Source organism: Bos grunniens, chromosome 17 (assembly GCF_055505025.1).
Source record: "Bos grunniens cultivar Pamir isolate PY7600 chromosome 17, Bosgru_T2T1.0, whole genome shotgun sequence".
Taxonomy (NCBI): Eukaryota; Metazoa; Chordata; class Mammalia; order Artiodactyla; family Bovidae; genus Bos; species Bos grunniens.
The window spans coordinates 7,724,501-7,749,200 of NC_141181.1; the positions used below are offsets into that span (position 1 = coordinate 7,724,501).

The 24,700-nt window shown below is 41.3% G+C and overlaps 1 protein-coding gene across 8 annotated transcripts in view; it reads left to right on the top strand.

The window, feature by feature from the left end:
* The window catches only part of LRBA (LPS responsive beige-like anchor protein), a 758,928-nt gene that overhangs the window by 731,228 nt on the left and 3,000 nt on the right, over positions 1–24,700 (top strand). For 7 of the 8 annotated variants that reach the window (XM_086346372.1, XM_086346374.1, XM_086346378.1 and 4 more), the window contains 3 exons: positions 14,284–14,385; positions 17,495–17,691; positions 22,159–22,310. In XM_086346372.1, the coding sequence (XP_086202498.1) occupies positions 14,284–14,385; positions 17,495–17,691; positions 22,159–22,310 (451 nt within the window). Of the gene's footprint in view, positions 1–14,283; positions 14,386–17,494; positions 17,692–19,006; positions 19,604–22,158; positions 22,311–24,700 lie in introns of those variants that run through there. The other variant, XM_086346379.1, reaches the window with a different exon arrangement.

Below are 24,700 nucleotides of genomic sequence, written 5' to 3' on the forward strand. Positions count from 1 at the left end.
AAATACCACTGATATACATAGACTACTCATCAAGTCTTTAAGAAAAGTGGTATCACAGTATGTCCAGGTGTGACTTATTTACTGGTTGTCTCTGTGCACATGTGCTTATGCATATGTATATTTTTGCGCACATATTTAGGAATTATGTTCTTTTTATAATAAAGCCTACTACGCTTTACTGAAGCTACCGATAAATCCTTATTCTTTGTCTTGCCAGAATATAGGTGGATGTGACACAAGAAGTAGGCGTCCTAGAGCGCCATCTGCTGGACGCGTTGGGGGGCTTGATAGTTCTGAAAATCAGTACTTGGTAAAACAGGTGTACTTTGTTTTAATTGCCTGTGGTGTAGTATTTATGGTTCACAAATGTCAAGATATGTACATCTGTGTTGAACTGTATGAGTTTGTAAAAGAAATAACATTCTTTCTTCTTTGGCCCTGCACTAACCTGGATTTGGACGGTTATAATCAGTATTTTGTTTAAGGAAAAAGTAAGCACGATATATACCTAATGAAACAAAGCATCACAGTTTGTAATGAGAAGAACTCTTATTAATCACAGGTCTTCAGTAGGCTACAGTTGGAGGAAATTGTTTGCATGATATTTTAACTTTAGTTTCCTTATGTTCACAGCTACTATGAAAGCAGTGTTTGAAACGTTTTTTTTTTTTTTTTTTTAATATCTGGGATATGACTCAATCTGATTCTTTGTCTAGAACATGGCTCCTTCCATGTATATCTCATCAAGAACATTCCTTGTGGTTTGCGCTATTGCAGTAAGATTGCCCTGTATTTCCCCTTTTTCCTTGAAGAATTCATCAAGCATGGTTTGAAGCAATATGTTGGCAGTGTTCAAGTTCAGGTGACATTAAAGCTATGTCTATGAAATTCTCCAGAAGGGCCAGGATGTTTGGTGCCCCATGATGTAATGCAGGCCCTCCCGTTCCAGCAAAACAACTCTGTATTTACTGCTTGTAACTAATAGTAGATGTGGTAAAAGGAATTATATTCATATGGCAAATGAATACAGCCTTAATGTGCACCATATGCAGAGTGGTGGGGTGATGTGCCAATATATCACATTTATTTACCTTGTTTAGTTGCAGAAAAAAATGACTTTACCATTCAACCCATGGGTTCTTGCCATATAAATATGAGAACAGAAGAACAGATGATTTATCCCTTCAAATTGGAACTGGGTATCTTCATATGAACACTTTAATAGTGCAACACCAAAGAAAATTGTCTAATACTTTATGCTCAGATAGGAAATTTAATTTCAAACAATGGCGGGAATTACCCATTAGTTAGAAGCTACAAATTCTCTATAGTCAATGAAGTGTAGGCTCTCAAAGAAAACTGTAAATATGTCTCCTTTCATTTAACTGAGACTGGATGTACTCTGAAATTTCAAGCTACTTCCTCCCCTCTCTTCCTTTTTTAAGCCTAAAGTCAGGAGTCTTCTGCTTTTAGAATGTTGTGTGGGGGATGTATATTATTGTAGAACTACTAAGGATATGGTTAATGAAGACCTCCTGGAACAACATATTAGATTGACTTTCAAAGGGTTTGCTTCTTTAGAGAAGTGATACAACATCTTTGTGCATATGTGCCTTACATTATGCCTTAGATAGTCCTGAGAATTCGTGAACAGACACGCTTTTATATGACATTAGGTAGTAAATGTCCCTGATGGTTTCTTTTACAGTTGCCCTGTTTTTAAAAGTAATTTTTTCACATTCAAATGGGTTTGATCAAACTTTGTATTTTGGATTTGAAGTGGTTTTTGTTTTGTTGCTTTTATTTATTATTAAATTTATTTATTTTTAGTTGAAGGATAATTGTTTTACAATATGGTAAGAGTTTCTGCCATACATCAACATGAATCAGCCATAGGTATACATATGTCCCCTCCCTCTTGAACCTCCCTCCTACCTCCCACCCCTTCCCACTCCCTCTGGGTTGGTACAGAACCCTGGTTTGAGTTCCCTGAGTCATACAGCAAATTACACAGGGGAAAAACATCCTTAGAATTTCTTCTGCCTCTCATGGCTCAGGTCTTCATTACTCTTGAGCTTTTTAGCTTTTATTCTCATAGCTTACAACTTTCTACAACTGAGAGAATGCTTTTATATTTCCTTAGGGTGAGCAGGGTCAGCAAGTTTCTCTTTTTTTAATTGAGATATAGTTGGCACCTAACATATGCATTTTAGATATACAACATCATGATTTGATATTTGTATAATTGCAAAGGATCACCACAGTATCTAAATAACATCCATCACCACACAGTTACACTGTTTTTTCCCGATGTGAGAACTTTTAAGATCCACTCTCTCAGCAACTTTCAAATATACAATACAGTATTATTAAATGGGCTTCCCAGGGGGGTCAGTGGAAAAGAAGCTGCCTCCCAGTGCAGGAGTCAGAGGAGATGTGAGTTCCATCCCTGGGTCGGGAAGATCCCTTGGAGGAGGAAATGGCAATCTGCTCCAGTGTTATTGTCTGAAAAATCCCATAGACACAGGAGCCTGGCAGGCTACAGTCCACTGGGTCAAAAAGAGCTGGACACAGCTGAGTGACTCAGCGTGATTATTAACTATATTCACTATACTCTACATTAAATTCCCAAGTCTTACTCATTTTGTAAGTGAGTTTGCACCTTTAGACCACTGTTGCCCATTCTGCCCACTCTCCACCTTTGGCAGCCACCTCGCAGTCTATTCTCTGTATCTTTGAAGTCAGTGTTTTTTGTTTTTAAAATTCTACACATAAATGAGATCATAAAGTATTTGTTTTTGTCTGACTTATTTTACTTATCATAATGCCCTTAAAGTCTGTCCATATTGCCACAAATGGCAGCTTATTTTTTATGACTGATATTCCACTGTGTGTGTGTGTGTGTGTGTGTGTGTGTGTGTGTGCGTGTGCGTGTGCGTGCAGCATTTCGTCCGTCCATTCATCCATCAGTGCATACTTGGGCTGTTTCCATGTCTTGGCCATTGTGAGTAATGTTGCGGTGATAGGGGGCGCAAGTATCTTCTCGAATTCATGTTTTCGTTTATACCTAGAAGTGAACTTGCTGGTTTAATTTTTTGAGGAAACTGCATACTGTTTTCTATAGTGTTTGTACCAATTTACATTCCTACCAACAGGGCACAAGGATTCCTCTTTCTCCACTTTCTTATCAAAGCCTGTTATTTCTTGTCCTTTTCGTAAAGCCAGTCTAGCAGATGTGAAGGTATCTCATTGTGGTTTGCATTTCCCTGGTGATAAGTGATGTTGAGTTACCCTTTTCTGTACTTCTTAGCCATCTGTATGTATTCTTTGTAAAAAAAAAAAAAAAAAGTCTATTCAGATCCTCTGTCCATTTTTAAGTTAGATTGTTCTCTTGATGTTGAGTTATGTGAATTCTTCGTGGGTTTTGGATATTAACCTTTTTCAGGTATTATGATCTGTAAATATTTTCCCCCATTCATCTGTTGCCTTTTCACTTGGCTGATGGTTTCCTTTGCTGTCCAGAGGTTTTTAGCTTGATGTAATCTCACTTGTTTATTTTTTGCTTTTGTTGTCTTTGCTTTTGGTGTCAAATCCAGGTGTTTCAAATTGCTAAAGATGTGAAAACCCTCTATACTTTTCACTAATGCCTTACTTATGTATCTTTAACAAATGTTAAAAATGTGAAAGTGAAAGTGAAGTCACTCAGTCGTGTCCAACTCTTTGCGACCCCGTGGACTGTAGCCCACCAGGCTCCTCTGGAATCCATGGGATTCTCCAGGCAAGACTACTGGAGTGGGTTGCCATTTCCTTCTCCAGTTAAAAATGTTAAGGAGGACAAATTACAAAGAATTTTATGTGACTTGGATATTTAGGATAGATAGATAAAAATAGTTATCCATTTTTGTTTTCATATTTAAAAGAATCATAATAGTAAACATCAACAAATATGGATAAGATTTCAACAACTTTTCTAAGTATCTACATTCTCTTTGGAGGCAGAGTTTTATATGTTGATGTTTCCAGACACACATATGCAACTACAGAAGCTATCAAAGAATTAGAGCCAAAGACAAGCCTGTCTGTGGGGAATTGGCAAGTGAAAAGTCTTAAAAAACTAGGATAAAAGAAGTACACAAGTTAAGTTTGATATGTCCACATGATGGAAGACTGTATAGCCATTAATGTATTATGAATTGTGATATTGACATGAAAGTATATGTTCTCTGAATTGGTAAGTGTCAGAGATCACCAAACTACAGGTATAATAAGACATATTTTAAATATTTGTGTCGGTAAGTGTATGCTTCGTATACCGTGTTGTATATTGCTGTTGTTCAGTTGCTCAGTCGTATACAACTCTCCACTCTTCATGGACTGAAGCACGCCAGGCTTCCCTGTCCTTTACTATCTCCCAGAGTCTGCTCAAACTCATGTCCATTGAGTCAGTGATGTCATCCAACCATCTCATCCTCTGTCGCCCACTTCTCCTCCTGCCCTCAACCTTTCTCAGCATCAGGGTCTTTTCTAAGGAGTCGGCTCATCGCATCAAGTGGCCAGAGTATTGGAGCTTCAGTTTCAGCATCAGTCCTTCCAATGAATATTCAGGGTTGATTTCCTTTAGGATTAACTGGTTTGATCCCCTTGCTGTCTGAGGGACTCTCAAGAGTCTTCTCCAGCACTCCAGTTCAAAAGCATCAATTCTTCGGCGCTCAGCCTTCTTTATCGTCCAACTGTCACATCCATACATGACTACTGGAAAAACCATAGCTCTGACTGTATGGACCTTTGTTGTCAAAGTGATGTCTCTGCTTTTTAATATGCTGTCTAGGCTAGAAAAAAGTCTGAAATAATAACTGATAAATGCAAGCAATGGTCATTTTAGGTAGTGGAACTTAGAGGTATTTTTTCATTTTCTTCTTCAAAATTTACTAAATTATATGAATGCTTTATAATGAGTATATATTATTTTGATAATCAGACACAATAAATATATTTTACTGGGTAGGAAAATACCTAGTTATTGTAATGTATCTTCCCTTCCTGCTCTCAGCTCCATGCTCTGGCTATATCAGAATGAAATGGATTGTTAGAGAAGGTTGGAAAATCTAAGAAAAAGAGGAATGGGAGAAATCATAGTCTACTTTCTAGAAATGAAGGTATATTTTCCTCCCTGATGGGAAAAATAGTAATAAGAATCATTTCTAATTGGTATTTATGTGTCACAGGATCAGATATTGTACTTTTGCTAGAAAACAAATGTGAGCAACAGAGGGTGAAAATACGCACCACCCTGCCGCTGCTGGCTGGTGTTCACTGAGTGCTCCCTACATGCTAGGCACAGCTCCAGCACTTCACGTAGTAGCTCGTCAGTCCTCATGGTAGTCCTGGTGTTGCGCGCGCGTGTGTGTGTGCAGTCGTGTTGGACTCTTTGCAGCCTCACAGTCTGTAGCCCACCAGGTTCCTCTGTCCATGAGATTCTCCAGGTAAGAATACTGGAGTGGGGATTCCTTCTCCAGAGGCTCTTCCCAACTCAGGGATCGAATCCACATCTCTTGCATCTCCTTCATTGGCAGGCGTATTCTTTACCACTGAGCCACCTGGGCAGCCCAGTCCTGTTGTTATCCTTGTTTTATAGATGAGGCACAGAGAGAATATTAGTATGCCTCTACTTTCTAGATCTTTCTAGAACTATGAGAACTTACTAGATTGAGGGCAGGAGGAGATTGGTTACATTTACTAGTTATCATTCCAGACTTTTTTCTATGCCTAGACAGCATATTAAAAAGCAGAGACATCACTTTGACAACAAAGGTCCATATAGTCAAAGCTATGGTTTTTCCAGTAGTCATGTACGGATGTGAGAGTTGGATCATAAAGAAGGCTGAGCGCTGAAGAACTGATGGCTTTCGAATCGGGGTGCTAGAGAAGACTCTTGAGAGTCCTTTGGACAGCAAGGAGATCAAACTAGTCAATCTGAAAGGAAATCAACCCTGAATATTCACCGGAAGGACTAATGCTGAAGCTGAAGCTCCAATACTTTGGCCACCTGATGCAAAGAACTGACTCCTTAGAAAAGACCCTGATGCTGGCAAAGGTTGAGGGCAAGAGAAGAAGGGAGCAACAGAGGATGAGATGGTTGGATAGCATCGCCAACTCAGTGGACATGAATCTGAGTTCTCATAGTTTTCATAGTTCTAGTAAGACCTATGAGCTTCAAAACCCAAGGGAGGGGAAGCATAGCTAGCAAACTAGAGCCTGGATTCAAACCCAGGACTCTAGGCCAGAGGCATCATTCTTACCCACTAAATTGGACAGCATTTTAAATTTCATTTCATTGGATCATCAACTGTGGAAAATTTGATGCAACTTTGTCACTAAAGTACTCTTAGTATTTGCAGAAGATAATTTTATTACCTCTAGCAATCTCTAGTTAGTATTGAGTTCTTATGAAAGTATATGTCATGATAAGATTTTGTACTTTTTAAATACTATTACACATGTTAGGATTATACTTTATGTATAAAATTGTAGGTATATACTCACACAAGTGCACTTTTTAATGTCTTAGAAGATGATTCCGTTGTCATAAACTTTTGTTTATATAAGTTCATATAAGAAAGTGAAAGAAGGAAAGTGAAGTCGCTCAGTCGTGTCCGACTCTTTGCAACCCCGTGGACTGTAGCCCACCAGGTTCCTCCATCCATGGGATTCTCCAGGCAAGAATACTGGAGTGGGTTGCCATTTCCTTCTCCAGGGGAATCTTCCCAACCCAGGGATCGAACCCAGGTCTCCCACATTGCAGGCAGACGCTTTAACCTCTGAGCCACCAGGGAAGCCCAAGTTCATATAAACTTATATGATATATATATATAGTATATATCATAGAAAGGAGAAAGGTTATAAATCAAGAACTTAGTATTATTGAGTTTTAAATCAACATTATACTGTCTTATATTAATAATTCTAATATTTACAAGAGGAAGCTACCAAATTTTATTGTTGGTTGTCATATTCTAAATGAAGCCATGACTTGTTTTCTATAATGTATATGTTCAACAAAATCAACATGTTTTCAAAACAATGGAAAAAATCCATAATGAAAGGAAAATAGGAAGAAAGGTTGGTAGAGATGGTATAAATAGACCAAGTCTTAAATAATTTCTAATTGATGCTTTTGAACTGTGGTATTAGAGAAGACTCTTGAGAGTCCCTTGGACTGCAAGGAGATCCAACCAGTCCATTCTAAAGGAGATCAGCCCTGGGTGTTCTTTGGAAGGAATGATGCTAAAGCTGAAACTCCAGTACTTTGGCCACCTCATGTGAAGAGTTGACTCGTTGGAAAAGGCTCTGATGCTGGGAGGGATTGGGTGCAGGAGGAAAAGGTGACGACAGAGGATGAGATGGCTGGATGGCATCATCGACTTGATGGACGTGAGTCTGAGTGAACTCCGGGAAATGATGATGGACAGGGAGGCCTGGCGTGCTGCGATTCATGGGGTCGCAAAGAGTCGGACACGACTGAGCAACTGAACTGAACTGAACTGTGTAATTAAAATGTAGTGTTATCATTCCAATTGAAAAATTAGAAAGTTAGTGGAAAGATTTAAGAAACATTTAACAACTAACCTCATCTGCTTCACAAAAACCATTTCCTCTCCTGATTTACCATTATGGTGAGCCACATGAGAAACCTTAGTCTTCAATTTTCATATGAATTTTTTCATTGATGAATGCTTTATAGTAAAAATGTAATTAAAATGGAATAAAAGATGTGCAAAACAGAAGTATCCAGTTTTAGGAAATGGCAAGTATATATAATACTTAGATTTTCTTAAACCTATATATATATGTAATAATTATATATTTAGGTCCTTAAACAAATTTACATTTTCATTCAAAATGAATACTCTATTGAAGTGATTTTTTTTTTAAAGCAAGGTTTCATATTTTGTTTTATGTCTCTAAGAGGTCAGATGGGTATTAGATTTTGCTAACCTGGAAAATTATATTGGTTGTTTTTATTTAAAAATCTTATTAGTTGACGGTAAGTACTTATTTTGTATAAAAATTAAGTTATAATAAATAGTTTGGACTTCAATGCAGCTTTTTGATCTTTCCAATAATAGATATTTGTAATTAGCAGGCTTATAGTAAGGTCAACAAAACCTTATTCAGTGACCATTTAAAATCAAATCATTTACATATACAGGGTCATATTTTCTTGCCTTTGTTTCCAGAGTGCATTGCACATAATACATACTCAGTAAATGTTATATTAAAGTGAAGGAGTTAAAGGAATGAATGAATAAACAAATGGGGAATGTTAACCTCTGTCCCAGGAGTAGTTAAACTTAAGTTTTAATTGAAAGAGCTAATTTTACTTCTGTAAAACTAAGACTAAGGAAATGTTGACCTGCTCTTCATTTCATGATAGACAGTACGAAAATGGTAAATGAATGAAGTGGATTCTCTCTGCTAGTAACAACGTACTTCAACTGCTAATGAGAACTTTGCAGTGCCTTTTGAAAGTAATTTAATTTTCATTAAGACTGAGGAGATGATGGCCAAAATACCAAGAACTTTATTCATTTTTAAAAATGCAAGTCAAAGTTTGCCAGAAATAGATGTCAGGGCTATTTTTACCTGGCTTATTAATTCTCTTTGCCTTAATGGATACAGATCTTTTGAAATATTTTTCTCATTGGATATTTATGAACAGGATACCAGAGAAATTACTGTTTCCTCCATCTCTTCTTTCAGGTATAACTTTAAGTGGTTCAGAGTCCATTTGATGAAGAAATACACTTAGTGTTATGAGAGCACCAAAGAAACACATTTAATAGCAGCATTTGTTATTCTGACTAATGGTGTAAAACATTTCACCTAATATTTTAAAACATAGGTCGAATATAAATGCTTAATGGGTATTATGGAGATCTTGTGCTGCTTAAATGAAACTTGGATTGTTATAATGGCGTCTGTAAGTTAGTAACTGATATTCCCTGTTATGTACTGAGAAAAGCACATCTGTAAAAACTGATGTGTCCTGGTGTTTGTGGCAGGATTTGGAGCCTTTAATCTCCTTTGACTTGCTCATCTTCCTTTAAGGCCATCCATAAAGATGCACTGAGTGTCCTTTTCAGCCTTTGGTTAGGCTTTGCATCAGTAGTCATAAACCTGCTCTCCGGACAAAGACACCCTTTCCTTTGAAGTAATTGGTCAAGCTTTTCAAAGCAGTTCAAGAAGTCTATCCTCTTTCTCTTTTTATTTTTCTTTAAGAAGAGTTTGAAGTGCAGCCCCTTAAACTAGCAGCAAGATAAATTTTTCTCTTCAGCTTTATTGAAAGCCATGACGATTTTTCAAGCAGTAAGACTTTAAAAGGTTCTTAAGGGAATCTGTTCTGCTTTATGATCTATAGCTTTTGGTAGATCCCACTATCTCAGAAAGCAAAAGTGAAGACTTTTTGTATCCACTAACTACTGCAAATTTTTATCAAAGAATTAACCCGATGTTTTTCAGAAGACATTTTCCCCCTGCTCTATATTCAGTTTAGAAACTCCGATGAGAGATGGCCATAGCTTTGGAGTCTTTGAAAAGGTCATATGTGGCCAGTGTTATCTTATTTGAGCTGATTTTCCCTGCTAGGTATTAACTCTGTATGTTGATAGGTAGTGGGAGGGGCAAATTCAGCTGAGCGCTGCAGTGAGAGTCTTACATGGTTCCCAGATTTCCTTTCTAGGCTTTCCAAACACACAGACATAGACATGTATATGTATTGGTATCGATATGTGAATGTTATTGCTATATTGCAGGATAATGTAACCACAGAGAAATAAGTAGATTCTGTGAGCCAGTATGAAGCCTGCGTTTCCCTTCCCCTATCATCACGTCTAGCCTTCATAATTTCATTCCAAGGGGTCCCCAAAATACCTGTTGAACTTACCACTTTGGACCTGTTGGACTTAAATCTCACATCATATGATTCTGTTTGCTACAGTGAAATTGTAATATGTAAAACATTCGGTTTGTAGAAACTTACAAAAATCCCAGTATTTATTTTGAGCATGTTTTTCAATGAGAAAATGTAAAGAATATCCTGTCTTCACCCCATACAGTAAAGGGTAATACGAAGTTTAGTCTTTAAACAAGACTGGAAATAGCTTTTCTTAGAGGAAATGATCTCTCTTCTTGTATTGTTGTACGTGGACTTTTAGAGGTTGTTAATGTGCGTTTCCTGAAGTGGGGGAAAGTTCAGTAGCAGGGGCTTTTTTATTTTTTTTTTACTGGAAAAAATCGAGTGAAACCAGTCACCTAAGTAGGACCCAGTGATCATCTGCCCTTATGCTTTCAATTTGTTGTTTTTCTTTTCCTTTTCTCTCCTTTTCCTCTTTCTCCCCCCTGTATTTCCTGAGCTGTCTAATCTGCTTCCTGGGTTAGGAAACATTTTGCCAAACTTTGAAGCCAGAGTCCTAGCACTGAACAGGCCTTATTTAGAGATCAAGCCCAAGGAAAAGAAAAACCTCTTTCGGTTTTGAAATGACACAGTATGTGCCTGTGTGTTCTGATGTGTGGAGGGAAAAATGATTGGTACGGTGTGGATTATTAGAAACTAGTATTTGTCAGTAAAGCATAGTTACAAAAATCTTACTTATGAGTTTACAAAAAAGAATGCTTATATCTTAATTCACTTTATGGGGTAAATCATGAGGCTTCCTAAACTCTAACTTTACAGTCTTAGGAAATTCTCAGTAGTTCAACTCTTTTACGTTAAAGAAAGAAATCTAATTGATAGCAATCTCCTCATTTCCTCTCCATGTCTCTGAGAAAATACTCTTAGATCTAGAAAACAAACAAACAAAAAAGTTAGCATTGGCATGCTTAAGTGACAGCATCCCAGAAATTGGTACCTTATGAAAACAAAAAGGAACAATTACAATGAAAATATATTCCTTAGATCTTAATGATTTTAATTCTTGATTTTGAGAAAGTTGCCAATAGATATAATTAGACACTAATTTCAAAAATATAACATCATATGGTATTTTTGTGGAATATAGAGTGTCTTGAGAAAGGGGAGGAAACCATGAATCAGGGTTAAAGTATTGGTAACTTTTAAAAATTATTTCTATTTTTAGTGGCAAGACTTACCTCTAGCATAAGGTTAAGTAGTTCAGACAGCTTTGCATTATTTGCTTCTCTTCCTAACAAATTAATATACTTTTAAAGGGAAAAAAGTAGCTGCTTGTGTAACAAATGCTTCCTGGTTTGGAAAATCTGAAGTTAACTTTGTATTACGGTGGGTTTCTCTTCCCATGCATGCATGCTGCATGCTAAGTCACTTCGGTTGTGTCCAACTCTTTACAACCCTATAGACCGTAGCCCGCCAGGCCGCTCTGTCCATGGGATTCTCCTGGCAAGAATACTGGAGTGGGTTGCCATGCCCTTCTCCAGGGGATATTCCCAACCCAGGGATCGAACCCACGTCTCTTATACGTCGTACATTGGGAGACAGGCTCTTTCCCAGTAGCACCACCTGGGAAGCACATTCTCTCCCCCCAGAAGTTTTAAAACTGAGTCAAAGAAACCAGGCCCTTGTTGCACTTACCCCTGACCTTTTGGTGTGTCATTTGAGGGCTCCTTGGTCAGTCACCCGGCATGCCAGCCAGTTCCTGCATCTGCATGGAGCGCAGCCAGTGTGGTGCAGAGTTTGACATGCTGCCTTTTCACTCAGAAGCACCCAGAGTCACCAAAGCCAGGAAGGACACGGTGGGGACCTAACCTTGCATCATGCAGTCAGTAAACGCACTGCGTTAATTATGCGAGACAACCAGACAGACGTGAAGTAAGTGCAGGCTCCTGGGGCAGAGCGGCCCAGAGCAGAGAGACCAGACTGTCTTAAAGGAGAGGTACTCTCCTGGTTTGGGTCAGTGTGGTGTCAAGAAAACCTCTTTTCCTTCCTCCCATCCCCAAAAACACAGGCATGTACATAAATTTGCATGACATTTCAGAGAACATGTTGACCATCATAAAAAGCACTAGTTAATTTTTTGACCAGCAGCATTTGGTCATAACACAGTGGTGTGATCACTCACCCAGAGCCAGACATCCTGGAGTGCAAAGTCAAGTGGGGCTTAGGAAGCATCACTACGAACAAAGCTAGTGGAGGTGATGGAATTCCAGTTGAGCTATTTCAAATCCTAAAAGATGATGCTGGGAAAGTGCTGCACTCAATATGCCAGCAAATTTGGAAAACTTAGCAGTGGCCACAGGACTAGAAAAGGTCAGTTTTCATTCTAGTCCCAAAGAAAGGCAATGCCAAAGAATACTCAAACTACCGCACAGCTGCACTCATCTCACACACTAGCAAATGCTCAAAATTCTCCAAGCTAGACTTCAACAGTACATGAACCAGGAACTTGCAGATGTTTAAGCTGGATTTAGAAAAGGCAGAGGAACCAGAGAGATCAAATTACCCACATCTATTGGATCATTGAAAAAGCAAGAGAGTTCCAGAAAAAAACCTACTTCTGCTTTATGACTATGCCAAAGCCTTTGACTGTGTGGATCATAACAAACTGGAAAATTCTGAAAGACATGGGAATACCAGACCACCTGACCTGCCTCTTGAGAAATCTGTATGCAGGTCAGGAAGCAACAGTTAGAACTGGACATGGAACAACAGACTGGTTCCAAATAGGAAAAGGGGTACGTCAAGGCTATATATTGTCACCCTGCTTATTTAACTTACATGCAGAGTACATCATGGGAAGTGCCAGGCTAGATGAAGGACAAGCTGGAATCAAGATTGATGGGAGAAAAATCAATAACCTCAGACACACAGATGACACCACCCTTATGGCAGAAGAGGAACTGAAGAGCCTCTTGATGAAGATGAATGAAAGAGGAGGATGGAAAAGTTGGCTTAAAACTCAACATTCAGAAAACTAAGATTATGGCATCTGGTCCCATCACCTCATGGCAAATAGATGGGGAAACAATGGAAATAGTGACAGACTTTATTTTCTTGGGCTCCAAAATCATTGCAGATGGTGACTGCAGCCATGAAATTAAAAGATGTTTGCTCCTTGGAAGAAAAGCCATGACCAACCTAGACAGCATATTAAAAAGCAGAGACATTACTTGCTGACAAAGGTCCATCTGGTCAAAGGTGTGGTTTTTCTAGTAGTCATGTATGGATGTGAGAGTTGGACTATAAAGAAAGCTGAGCACCAAAGAATTAATGCTTTTGAACTGTGGTGTTGGAGAAGACTCTTGAGAGTCCCTTGGACTGCAAGGAAATCAAACCAGTCAATCCTAAAGGAAATCAATCCTGAATATTCATTGGAAGGACTGATGCTGAAGCTGAAACTCCACCTGATGGGAAGAACTGACTCACTGGAAAAGACCCTGATGCTGGGAAAGATAGAAGGCAGGAGGAGAAGGGGACAACAGAGGATGAGATGGTTGGATGGCATCACCGACTCAATGGACATGAGTTTGAGATGATGAAGGACAGGGAAGCCTGGCGTGCTGCAGTCATGGGGTTGCAAAGAGTTGGACACGACTGAGCGACTAAACTGAACTGAGCTGCTTTGAGACACAGTGAATGCAGTTCAGACCATCCTCACCAAGACAAGGGTCTCAGTCGCCCAGGAGGAGTAGGGCCAGCTGAGGGGGCGGGGAGAGGAAGCCACCACATTCCGAACTTTATTATTGTTCATCCACAGATCATCTCATCAGAGGGCTCATATTTATATTTGCAAAAGTATCTGAGGCAGTTATAATGCAGATTTTTGTGGGTTTTTTTTTTTTTTTTTTTCCGTTTTAAACTACCATTGCTTGATCATCCTGTAAAGCTCAGAAATTTATCAACCTATGCTCCTCAAACTCTAGCATGGAGTCCAGATCATCACGTAAAAATAGGATTTGGGGTCAAAGTCCCTGGTGGCTCAGACAGTAGAACGTGTCTGCAAATGCAGGAGACCTGGATTAAATCCTTAGATCAGGAAGATTCCCTGGAGGAGGGCATGGCTACCCACTCCAGCATTCTTGCCTGGAGAATCCTCAGGACAGAGGAACCTGATGGGGTACAGTCCATGGGGTCGCAAACGGGTTGGACACGACTGAGCAGCTGACACACGTTTCTTTCCAAAGCTGTAAATTAAAGATTAGGCATCATGGGTATTAGGAGCAAATTATTGGTGATTTAATCTGAGTAGAGGGAGGTCACCCCCCACCTGAACTTGAATTAATGTGTTCTTTTTATCTTTTTTCCCCCAAAAGGTGAGACTGCCACTCCGCGGGCCATTCTGACAGGCCACGACTACGAGATCACTTGTGCTGCTGTCTGCGCGGAGCTCGGCCTCGTGCTAAGTGGCTCCAAAGGTAAGCCTGCAGGACCTTCAAAATGAGTGCGTTTTTTGGTGTCTTCTAGTAACAGGTTACCAAAGATGAACTTGGTGCCTTTTTTTCTGAAGCTGTGCTGTCTGTCACAGGGGCTGTTAGTCACATGGCAGACCCATGACTGTTCGCATTAACTGAAATGAAATAAAATTTGCAGTTCAGTTCCCTGGTGGCACTAACCACATTGCGGGGCTCAGTGTTCACCTATGACTAGGGACTGTGGTATTGGACAGCCCAGAAAGGGAACTTTTCCATCACTGCAGAAAGTCCTGTTTCACAGCATTGCTCTGAAGAGTGAGGCGAGAACAAGAGCATCTTTGTGTGTTTGTTTATTCTTCTCGATTCTGACTGGGCTGGGTTCCATCCCACACCTGAACGGAACTTGCTGACCCAGTCTGTCTCTCCTTCCAAATCTCTGAAGGAGATGGCATTGAGAATGGAGTGGAAAAATACTTCAGCTGGTTTGCCCGAGGGTCTCCCTCAGAGTATCTCCTGTGTTCCAGCCAAAGGTGTTAAGCACGCTCCCCAAGAGCACACACACCGATCAGCGTCTGACCAGGAGCAGAGCAGTTTCCAGTTCACTTTCATTCAGTTGTAATAGTCTGTTCATCTCTCTGTCCCGCTGCCCTGAACTTAGCTCTGAACATACAAAATGCAATCACATCTCTTTTAGGCTGATCTGATGGGGAGGCATAGAGTTTTTGAGTCACTTTACCTGTGCCTTGAACTGTAATACTTTGTCTAGCTAACAAGACGTATTAGTTCAATACTGGTATTTAAAACTTAGTTGGTCAAAACAATGAAACCATAATAATGATAACAAGAATTCTATAACTGCTTTTTATACCCAGTATTTTATTTATCCTGAGCTAACATGAGTTCTTGGGCTGTATGCGATCCAAACTGGACATCTTTCATGATTTCATGCAAAGATATTAAAAATCAGTCATTTAAATGGGAAATATTATGATTAATAATCAGTTGGAAATTTTATGGTTGTTCCATGCTTTTAAATTTTTTATCAAAACATTTAAAATCCTCTTGTTCAGTTTCATACATACACATATACATACACGGGCTTCCCCAGTGACTCAGTGGTAAAGAATCTGCCTGCAACGCAGGAGACATAACGTTTGATCCCCAGGTCAGGAACATTTCCCTGTAGATGAGAATGGCAACTCGCTCCAGTATTCTTGCCTGGAGAATCCCATGGACAGAGGAGCCTGGTGAGCTACAGTCCATGGGGTTGCAAAGAGTTGGACACAACTGAGTGCATATTACATACATATATACACATATCTATGGACATGAAAATCAAGTAAAACATTTACTTCAGTCCAATTCAGTTCAGTCTCTCAGTCGTGTCCGACTCTTTGCGACCCCATGAATCGCAGCATGCCGGGCCTTCCTGTCCATCACCAACTCCCGGAGGTCACTCAAACTCACATCCATCGAGTCGGTGATGCCATCCAGCCATCTCATCCTCTGTCGTCCCCTTCTCCTCCTGCCCTCAATCCCTCCCAGCATCAGAGTCTTTTCCAATGAGTCAACTCTTCGCATTTACTTAGTACACTGTAATTTAAAACAGAAAGACTGAGAGTGAAAGTGTTTTATTTCTTTGTGAAAAATACGAGTACTGTGACAGTGCTTGCCCACTCCTCCCCATGTGATGTAAGATAAGGGGTGAGCATCTTCTGGATGCCTTGACCAGCTGTCAGACCCCTTCCTCAGTTTGGACCAGCTTCCAACATGTTACCTTCTCCGCCTTCAGTGTCATGAAACATCTCCTCGGTTTCCTTTAATGTGAAGGTTCTTGCTGGCCCCACTCCCAGGGTATCCTCGTGTTTAATAAGCCACTTTCCTAACTTACATCAGTGAGGCCACCTTCACTCACTCCCTGGGGCTGTGTATCCACAGCCTCTAAGTGATACCAACGCCCCACGGCCAGCTCTGTCTTCTCTAAATCCATGTAGGTTTGCTTCAGATTTCACTTCCAGCATCGTCACTTCCCCTTTCCTTATGGCAGAGGCAGAGTCATCTTTGTTGGCCACTGTCCCCTTTTGATCATCCGTTTTTGTAAAATGCCAGATAGTCCTGTCCCTGGAGACAAGGAGGCAACAGAACTGCAGGGCCTTCTGTCTGTGGCCAAGCTGAGCGGACAAGCAGGGACTGTTCACTAACAGACTTTGAGAGAAGCGGGCCTGTTATTTACAGTGGTTTGTGGGCTGAAGAGCTGGTTATGGAGCGTGTACCTTATGCAGTTCCCGTGGTAACTGAAGTCCGCACCGAGGCTGGGGTCATTTAGAGTGACGACTGAAACCCGTGCTCGCCGGACCTGTGCAGGCAAACGCTGCCTTGTGCGTTTATGGTGAGGATGCTGAAAACTTCGCAACGCCTGAGTGGTCAGGAGAAGGCTCAGAGGCGTGCTTTAGTAGTCACGAGGGACGGGAGTCCATGTAGGCTGGGAGTAATTTAGGGCAAAGTGGGCCCTGTGGTCTGGTTACCTCCTTTGTCCAACGAGACATTTCTTAGGACCTGCTCATCACCCGGGCAGTTTGGTTACCTGCTCCTCCTCTGCTCTGCCTGCAGCAGGCGCTCGGTAAAGATGGGACAGCACAGCCACATGTGGGCTGCTCGGCAGTTTCTTCACCTTCCTTCCCGAGCTTTCAACCCCCGCCCCACCCAGGCCCCTGTGAGGTGCAGGGAGGGTCGCAGACGGCCATCTCTTGCTTCATGGCAGCCCATGTTCAACTGAGGCCCAGCCTTCCTGGAAGCTCTTCTAGGATTTGAAATTTGTCCTGTTCCTTTCTGAATTCCTCCAGTTTTTTTATCATCTCTGGGCATAATGAATTTCACAAGTAATTTCCTGTTTCTTGAGATGTGAAATTGAGCATGTATGACTGTTTTCTTCCAAGTGGAAGGTGAGATCTGGCTGACATGCTGATTTCACAAAATAACTGGTATCTTTTTCAGTCTTTCTGCAACTGTGATATGGTACTGACATCCTGTTTGATCTGTGCTTGACACTCAGATCACTTTTGTCTGTTCTTATGAAAAAACTTCATTTTGCCTTTTGTTTCTATTTTCTCAGAGGGACCATGTCTCATACATTCCATGAATGGAGACTTGTTAAGGACTTTGGAGGGTCCAGAAAACTGCCTGAAACCAAAACTCATTCAGGCGTCGAGAGAGGGCCATTGTGTCATTTTCTATGAGAATGGCTCCTTCTGCACGTTCAGTGTGAACGGAAAGCTCCAGGCCACCATGGAGACCGACGATAACATAAGGGTAAGCGTACCGTACCGACTTCTCAGCGTCTGCTTTCACCTCAGCGTAGAGGTGGTGAGGAGGTGGAAAGGTCACCAAGGAAGCCTCTGGGTTCCCACACCAAGGGCCTCCTTTTCACCCGAGAGAGAATCACCCGATAGCACTCGGACAGGGGTGTCTGCTTCCCAGAGCCCAGCCTGTCCCGCCGTGCCAACTGCATGCCCAGCCTGCAGTCCAGGTTGGGAAGTGAAGCCGGGAGGAGCCTTCAGCAGAGGGCTGTTCTTAGATCTGAAGCCATCCTGGGTGGCTGTCAGTGGCGCTGCTCATTTTTTTTTTTTTTTTGGTTTTGTTTTTTAACCTAAGAATGTTAACTGCACAGTGCTGTTTCCTGAGTATCAAAGCTAAAATAGTGCCTTTAGGGTACCCTAAAACTGGCTCTCTCTACCCTTGAACAGGCTGATGGTGGGAATGGTAGGGATTACCATGCTTTAGGATTAGCATCTAATTGCAGACTGGACTGCTGTGTGGATAACAAGACCCAAACACACCAAGTTAAGGAAGTTGTGCTTCAGATTATGATGTGAATCCAACAAACAATTTTTCACTTTTGGTATACAAGAGACGGCCCTGTGGACCCTCCCGGGTCTTCCTTCATTTTCAGGATAGGGGTGTTAGAGGGTGAAGAGAAAAGTAAGGACTGCTCTTGGAGAGGCTGTTTGCAAGGTCCTTCTTTTCACACCTCCAGACTTCTTGGTGCAGGTTAAGCTTCATTTTACCATATCCCCTGTATTTCCTGACATAAGGTTGGGGGGCGTGTGGCCTGCCCACAGGGAAGGGGCAGGACGTGTTGGGGGTGGGCAGAAGGCCGCAGAGGCCTCAGCCCTCTGAGTGTGGTATAAGTTAGTTCTGGCCACTGTACTCATGGCTACTCCTGACCTGGGGCGACTTAGGTGACATGCAGTCTCCCACTTTTCCCACATCTAGTCTGATCTCTTTTCTCCTATAAATATTGGGGTCAGGAAGTACTAAGGAGTAAGAAAGAGTGTTAGTCACTCAGTCGTGTCCGACTCTTTGCAGCTCCTTAGACTGTAGCCCGCCAGGCTCCTCTGTCCATGGAATTCTCCAAGCAAGAATACTAGAGTGGGTTTCCTTCTCCAGGGGATCTTCCTGACCCAGGGATCAAACTCTGGCCTCCCGCATTGCAGACAGATTCTTTACCATCTAAGCCACCAGGGAAGCCCATTGAGAAATAGAAACCCTAAATCTAGATGGCACTGATCAGACCGAAGGTACTTGCTGCTTCTATATCCTAGGATGATTTTTCTTTTTTTCACAGATTGACTTGTTTGTTTTTGGCTGCACTAGGCAACTTGTGGGATCTTAGTTCCCCAACCAGGGATCGAACCTGTGCCCTCAGCAATGAAAGAGTGGGGTCTTAACCACTGGAGCACCAGGGAATTCTCCAGGATGGCTTGCTAATTTAGTAAATGGCTTTCCTCTTTGCTCTCCTCTTCTCTCTGGGAATTTTCTCCAGTGCATTTTGCCTGCCCTGCACACGCAGACGCTCACACTCTGCTTTTTATTTTTCCCTCCCTTCATTTAAACCAAGTACACATCAGAGGGTTTTCCTTTCCTCTTTTCTTTACGATAATAATGTTGATAATCTGTCAGTTTGAGTTGCGATTATATTGTCAGCTACACTAATAAATCTGTAAAGTAATTTGAAATCCCTAGCTGGCTAAAACAATTTCTGTGGCCTTTCAGTCAGTACCAGAGGTTCCGGGAAGTTCCTCCAGGCAGCAGTTGGAGGCTTTCTGCACACTGTTCTCGCACACACGCTTTTCCTCTCTGCCCTGTGGCTGCTGTGTTTTTTCCTCTGTAATATTTCCCACTGGATTTTAGACTTAAACAATCTATCGCCTTTTCCCCAGCACGCCTGTACTTTATCATACTAACTTGTAAGTGGCAAGTGTGTGATTAAAGTGCGCTTGCCTAAAATGAGCACTGCCCATGCCCAGCTCCAGAGACCCACCCTTGCGTAGCTGACTGCCTTGGGAAGGATGGAAGGCCACCGCAGGCTGGGAGCAAGAGACACCACAGAGCAAAATGCTCCACCTCCGTCCTCAGTCGGAGCCTGTCTGAGGGGAGGAGACCGTGGAAACAAATTAGCCATTAGCTCAGACCAGAAATGAAGTTTCTTTGAAATAGCAAGAGCCCTGTAGGCAGGTGGCCTGCGGAACCTCGGCCTTCATCAAGGCCTCCCACCTGTTTTTATTTAGATGCCAGATTGCGCTGTGGCGTTCGGTTAACATATCTGGACACAGCATCCAGGCAGTGTTTAGATGTCTTAATGAAGAGCTTAAATTTAAGTGAGCAGCCCGTACGGAGCAGCAGTTACATTCTCCTAAACAAAGGCCCACCACCATTTCACCATAGGAACTCATTTATTTTCTCTTCCTGAGGAAGCTGTGTCTTCAGATGTGACTCTTGCCAGCAGACGGCTGGGGCCCACTGGTCCCTCCTGGAAACCAGGGCAGCCAGTGTTGTCCACGCTCTCAGGAGTCCAGAGACTGATGTTCACGTGTTTCCAGGGCCCTCCTAACATCTCGAGTCTCAGCCCAGCCTGGGCACTCAGGAGTCTCATGAGATTAAGAACTCCATTGGGGCTGGGGGGAGATGGGGCGCTGCTCAGGAAACGCTCCCCTGGCTCTCATCACCAGGGAAACTTGACAAGTCCCTCATGAGAAAGGCCGACAAAGTATTTTTTACCTTTGGCAGGCATCTGGTTTATTAGAATGTTTTAGATGTGGATAAAAGTATAGTCCTGAAAGTCCGGGTTTTATTTATTTCAACACAGAACTAGGATTAAGGAGTTTTTACTCTAGGACAAAGAATTAAAGATTAATGGTTTTAATTTATGTTTTAATATAGCACTTATCCAGTAAAAAGCCTCAAGTATAAAACTCAAGTGAACCACAGCCACAAGGTCAATGGGTTTTCATCCACTGAATTTTATAAGTGTAGCAAATAATTATTTGTAGTAGTCTTCATTTCCAAGATAACTCCCTGGAGAGTGCTGTTTGTGAAATGAATGAGGGGAATGATATTGGGTTTTATTTACATTGAAAAATCTTATTATTTGTATTGGTTAAAATTTAGAAAATACTTCTTACATGTAACTATCTTCTGCCCATGGGTTCTGATTTCTTAGCTATATTTTTATGTTCTTGAAAATAAGCTGTATTTAAGAGACCTCTAAAAGTTTGCATTTACTTTAATGAATTTGGCTATGAAACAGTCCTTTTCTGTAATTAAAAAAAATTTTTTTGTTGTAAAAGGGTAGCTTGAAGACTTAAGGCAACTATCCTAAAACTCTGAGTGCAGAACAGTGTAAATATATTTTTCAGAAGGTAGATATTTTCTTTCTGGCTTGCCATCTGGATTCCCATGGTCACTGTGTCCAGGTGGACATAAGATTATAGGTATTTGCAGTAACTTTTAGAACTCCCAATGCCCTCCAGCTAAAGAAAGGAAGTGTGTGTCTTAATGAGCCGGGAGAAGAAGGTTTGCAGAGCAGGGAGCCAGAGGAGAGGAAGGGGCAGCGGGATCTGCTCTTGGAATAGGGAGTAACCCTTTCTGTCAGGAGCAGGCACACTTCCTCCGTTAAAAAAAAGTAGCCAGAAATGAATGGGTATGGCTTTGTCCTAACAGCCCTTACTTATGGACACTGAGATTTAGAATCCATATATTTTCATATGTCATGAAATATTTGATTTTTTTCCAACCAGGAAGAAAAATGTAAAAAGTCATAGAAAAACAGGCAGTGACCTGCCTTCGGTGGGTTTGACAGGATTACAGAGCAAATTACACGTCTGCCCTTCAAGTTTAGCACCGGCAGAGAGCAGTCAGTCCTGAAGCAAGAAGATGCTTCAGCTGGCTTTACCCTGGGAGTTGTATTTCCTCACCAAGTCGGCGTCCCAACTGCTGTACAAATCCAGCAGGCCTAGGCAAGGGTGCTTGAGCTGTAGGTGGTCTCCCGTGGGGCCGGGCCCCCAGGACGGCAGTGTTCTTATGACGAGGGACATGATGTCAGCTAGCACCATCTGCCCAGCCTTGGTAGCTTGGCGTGTCCACAGTGAATGCAGAGGTGCCAGGAAGCTCCTCATTTCAGAGCCCCGGTCTCCGTTCACAACACACACCATTTAATTAGTATCTGTAGAGTTGGAAGAGTTTGGCACCTCATCCTTAAAAAGCACAAATTAAAAAAAGAAAAAGCATTGCCTGCCTTTGCCCGTATGATTTTTGAAAAACAGCAAAAGTGTTCTGTGACTCATGATTTCCTGAAAACTACTCAGGCACACACACACTCTCTCCCTTCTCCCTACGCCATAGTAGCTGGCTTCATGTCGAATTACTCAGAGGTGCAGGCTGGGGCGGGCAGGCTTTCCTGGAGCCCCGACCCTGCTGAACGCTGCTGTGTCTCACCAGGCCATCCAGCTGAGCCGGGATGGGCAGTACCTGCTCACCGGAGGAGACAGCGGGGTGCTCATGGTCTGGCAGGTGTCTGACCTCAAGCAGCTGTTCGCCTATCCAGGTTGCGATGCCGGGATCCGCGCCATGGCCCTGTCTTACGACCAGAGGTAACACTGGAGTGGGGGCTATACTGGTGGCGGTAAAATCTGTCCAGGGATTTGTGTAGATGGGCTGGGCTGTGCAGGTCACCAATGCAACTGAAGAAGCCAGTGAATATTGGAATTTCCAAGAGACTTTTTAAAAAGCATGTTTTTCTTTGATGACATTGCCAATTGTGGAAAGAGGCTCTGTTCTCTAGGGTTAGACAGGATTTAAGTAACAAAGGCTCCAATTATATTGCTGTAAAGTTTCTATACTCTTAAAGTACCTTTCTTCTTAAACGAAATTTCTTGTGACGTGCCACCTGTTCCATAATGATTCCTTTGAGAAATCTGGCTTATTTCCTAAAACCTTCATTTTAGGGGAGATTGTCTTTATCTGACATCTTATTTCTTCTTAATATAGTCTCTCATTTTAGTTTTTAACATCTTTCTTGTGATAAAGTATACATAAAACTTACTACTTAAACTATTTTTGGTGCTGCATAATTCAGTGACATCAAGGATACTCACATTGTTGTACAACTATCACCATCATCAATTTCTAAAACTTTTTCATCATTTCATCTCAGTGTCCTTTGATATGCAAAATCCTTTAATTTTAATGAAGTCTAATTTATTTTTTCTGTTATTGCCTGTGCTTTCAGTGTTATATCCAAGGTCACTGCAAAAGTCAATGTCTTGAAGTTTTTCCTCCAAATTTTCTAAGCGTTTTGCAGTTCTAACTCGTATCTCCTTTTCGATGCATTTTTACTTTGCGTTGGTGTATATGTGAAGGTGGGACTCCCTGCTTCTGCATGTGAGTGCCAGTTTCCCAGCACTGCTTGTGGAGATGCCTGTCCCTGTATGTGAGAGTTTGTACCTCGTCTTTGTGCTGTTGGTCTGCATGTCTGTCTCTAAGCCAATACCACACTGTTTTCATTACTACACCTATAATTTATAGTAAGGTTTTTTTTTTTAATTTATTTTTATTGGAGGCTAATTACAATATTGTAGTGGTTTTTGCCGAACATCGACATGAATCAGCCACAGGTGTACATGTGTTCCCCATCCTGAACCCCCCTCCCACCTCCCTCCCCATCCCATCCCTCTGGGTCATCCCAGTGCACCAGCCCTGAGCACCCTGTCTCATGCATCGAACCTGGACTGGCGATCTGTTTCACATATGGTAATATACATGTTTCAATGCTGCCCTCTCAAATCATCCCACCCTCGCCTTCTCTCACAGAGTCCCAAAGACTGTTCTTTACATCTGTGTCTCTTTTGCTGTCTCATATATAGAGTCATTACCATCTTTCTAAATTCCATATATATGCATTAGTATACTGTATTGGTGTTTTTCTTTCTGATTTGTTTCACTCTGTATAATAGGTTCCAGTTTCATCCACCTCATTAGAACTGATTCAAATGCATTCTTTTTAACGGCTGAGTAATATTCCATTGTGTATATGTACCACAGCTTTCTCATCCATTCGTCAGCCAATGGACATCTAGGTTGCTTCCAGGTCCTGGCTATTATAAACAGTGCTGCGATTAACATTGGGGTACACGTGTCTCTTTCAATTCTTATAGTAAGTTTTGAAATCAGAAAGTGTGAAATATCCAATTCTGTTGTGCTTTTTCAAGATTGTTTTGGCTGTTTGGACACCCTTGAAATTTAGATGCTTTATTTCTTTTCCTTGCCTAATTGCTTTGGCTGGGGCTTTTCATACTATATTGACTAGAAGTGGTGAAAGCAGGTATCCTTGTCTTATTCCCAGTAAGAGGGGAAAAACTTTCAGTGTTCACCAAGTATAATGTTAGTGGAAATTTTTCATAAATGCCCTTTATTGTGTTAAGGTACTTTCTATCTGGCCTTAGTTTGATTTTTATTTTTTTTAATCACGAAAGGATGTTGGATTTTGTCAAATGCCTTTTCTCACATGGGTTTTTTTGTTTTTAATTCTATTGATGTGATATATTACAATTGATTTTTGTATATCAAACAAAAATTGAAACAATCCTTATATTCCAAGAATAAATCCCACTTTCTTCACGGTGTATAATCTTTATAATACGCTACTAAATTTGGTTTGCTAGTATTTGTTAAAGATTTTTGTATAAGTAATCATAGGGATAGTAGTCTGTAATTCCGTTTCTTGTAGTGTCTGTCACTTTGATATCAGGGTGTGTCGGCCTTATTGAATGACTTAGGAAGTGTTCTCTTTAGTTTTTAAAAGTGTTTGGAGTTAATTCTTTTTTAAATGTGTGGTAGACATCTCTGGTGAAGGTCTCAGTAATAAGAGGGTTGCAATCACTGATTCAGCCTCAGTACTAGCTATGTCTGTTCTGTTCTCTTCATGATTAAATTGTGGAATCATGTGTGTTTCTAAGAACTTTTCCATTTCATCTAGATTATC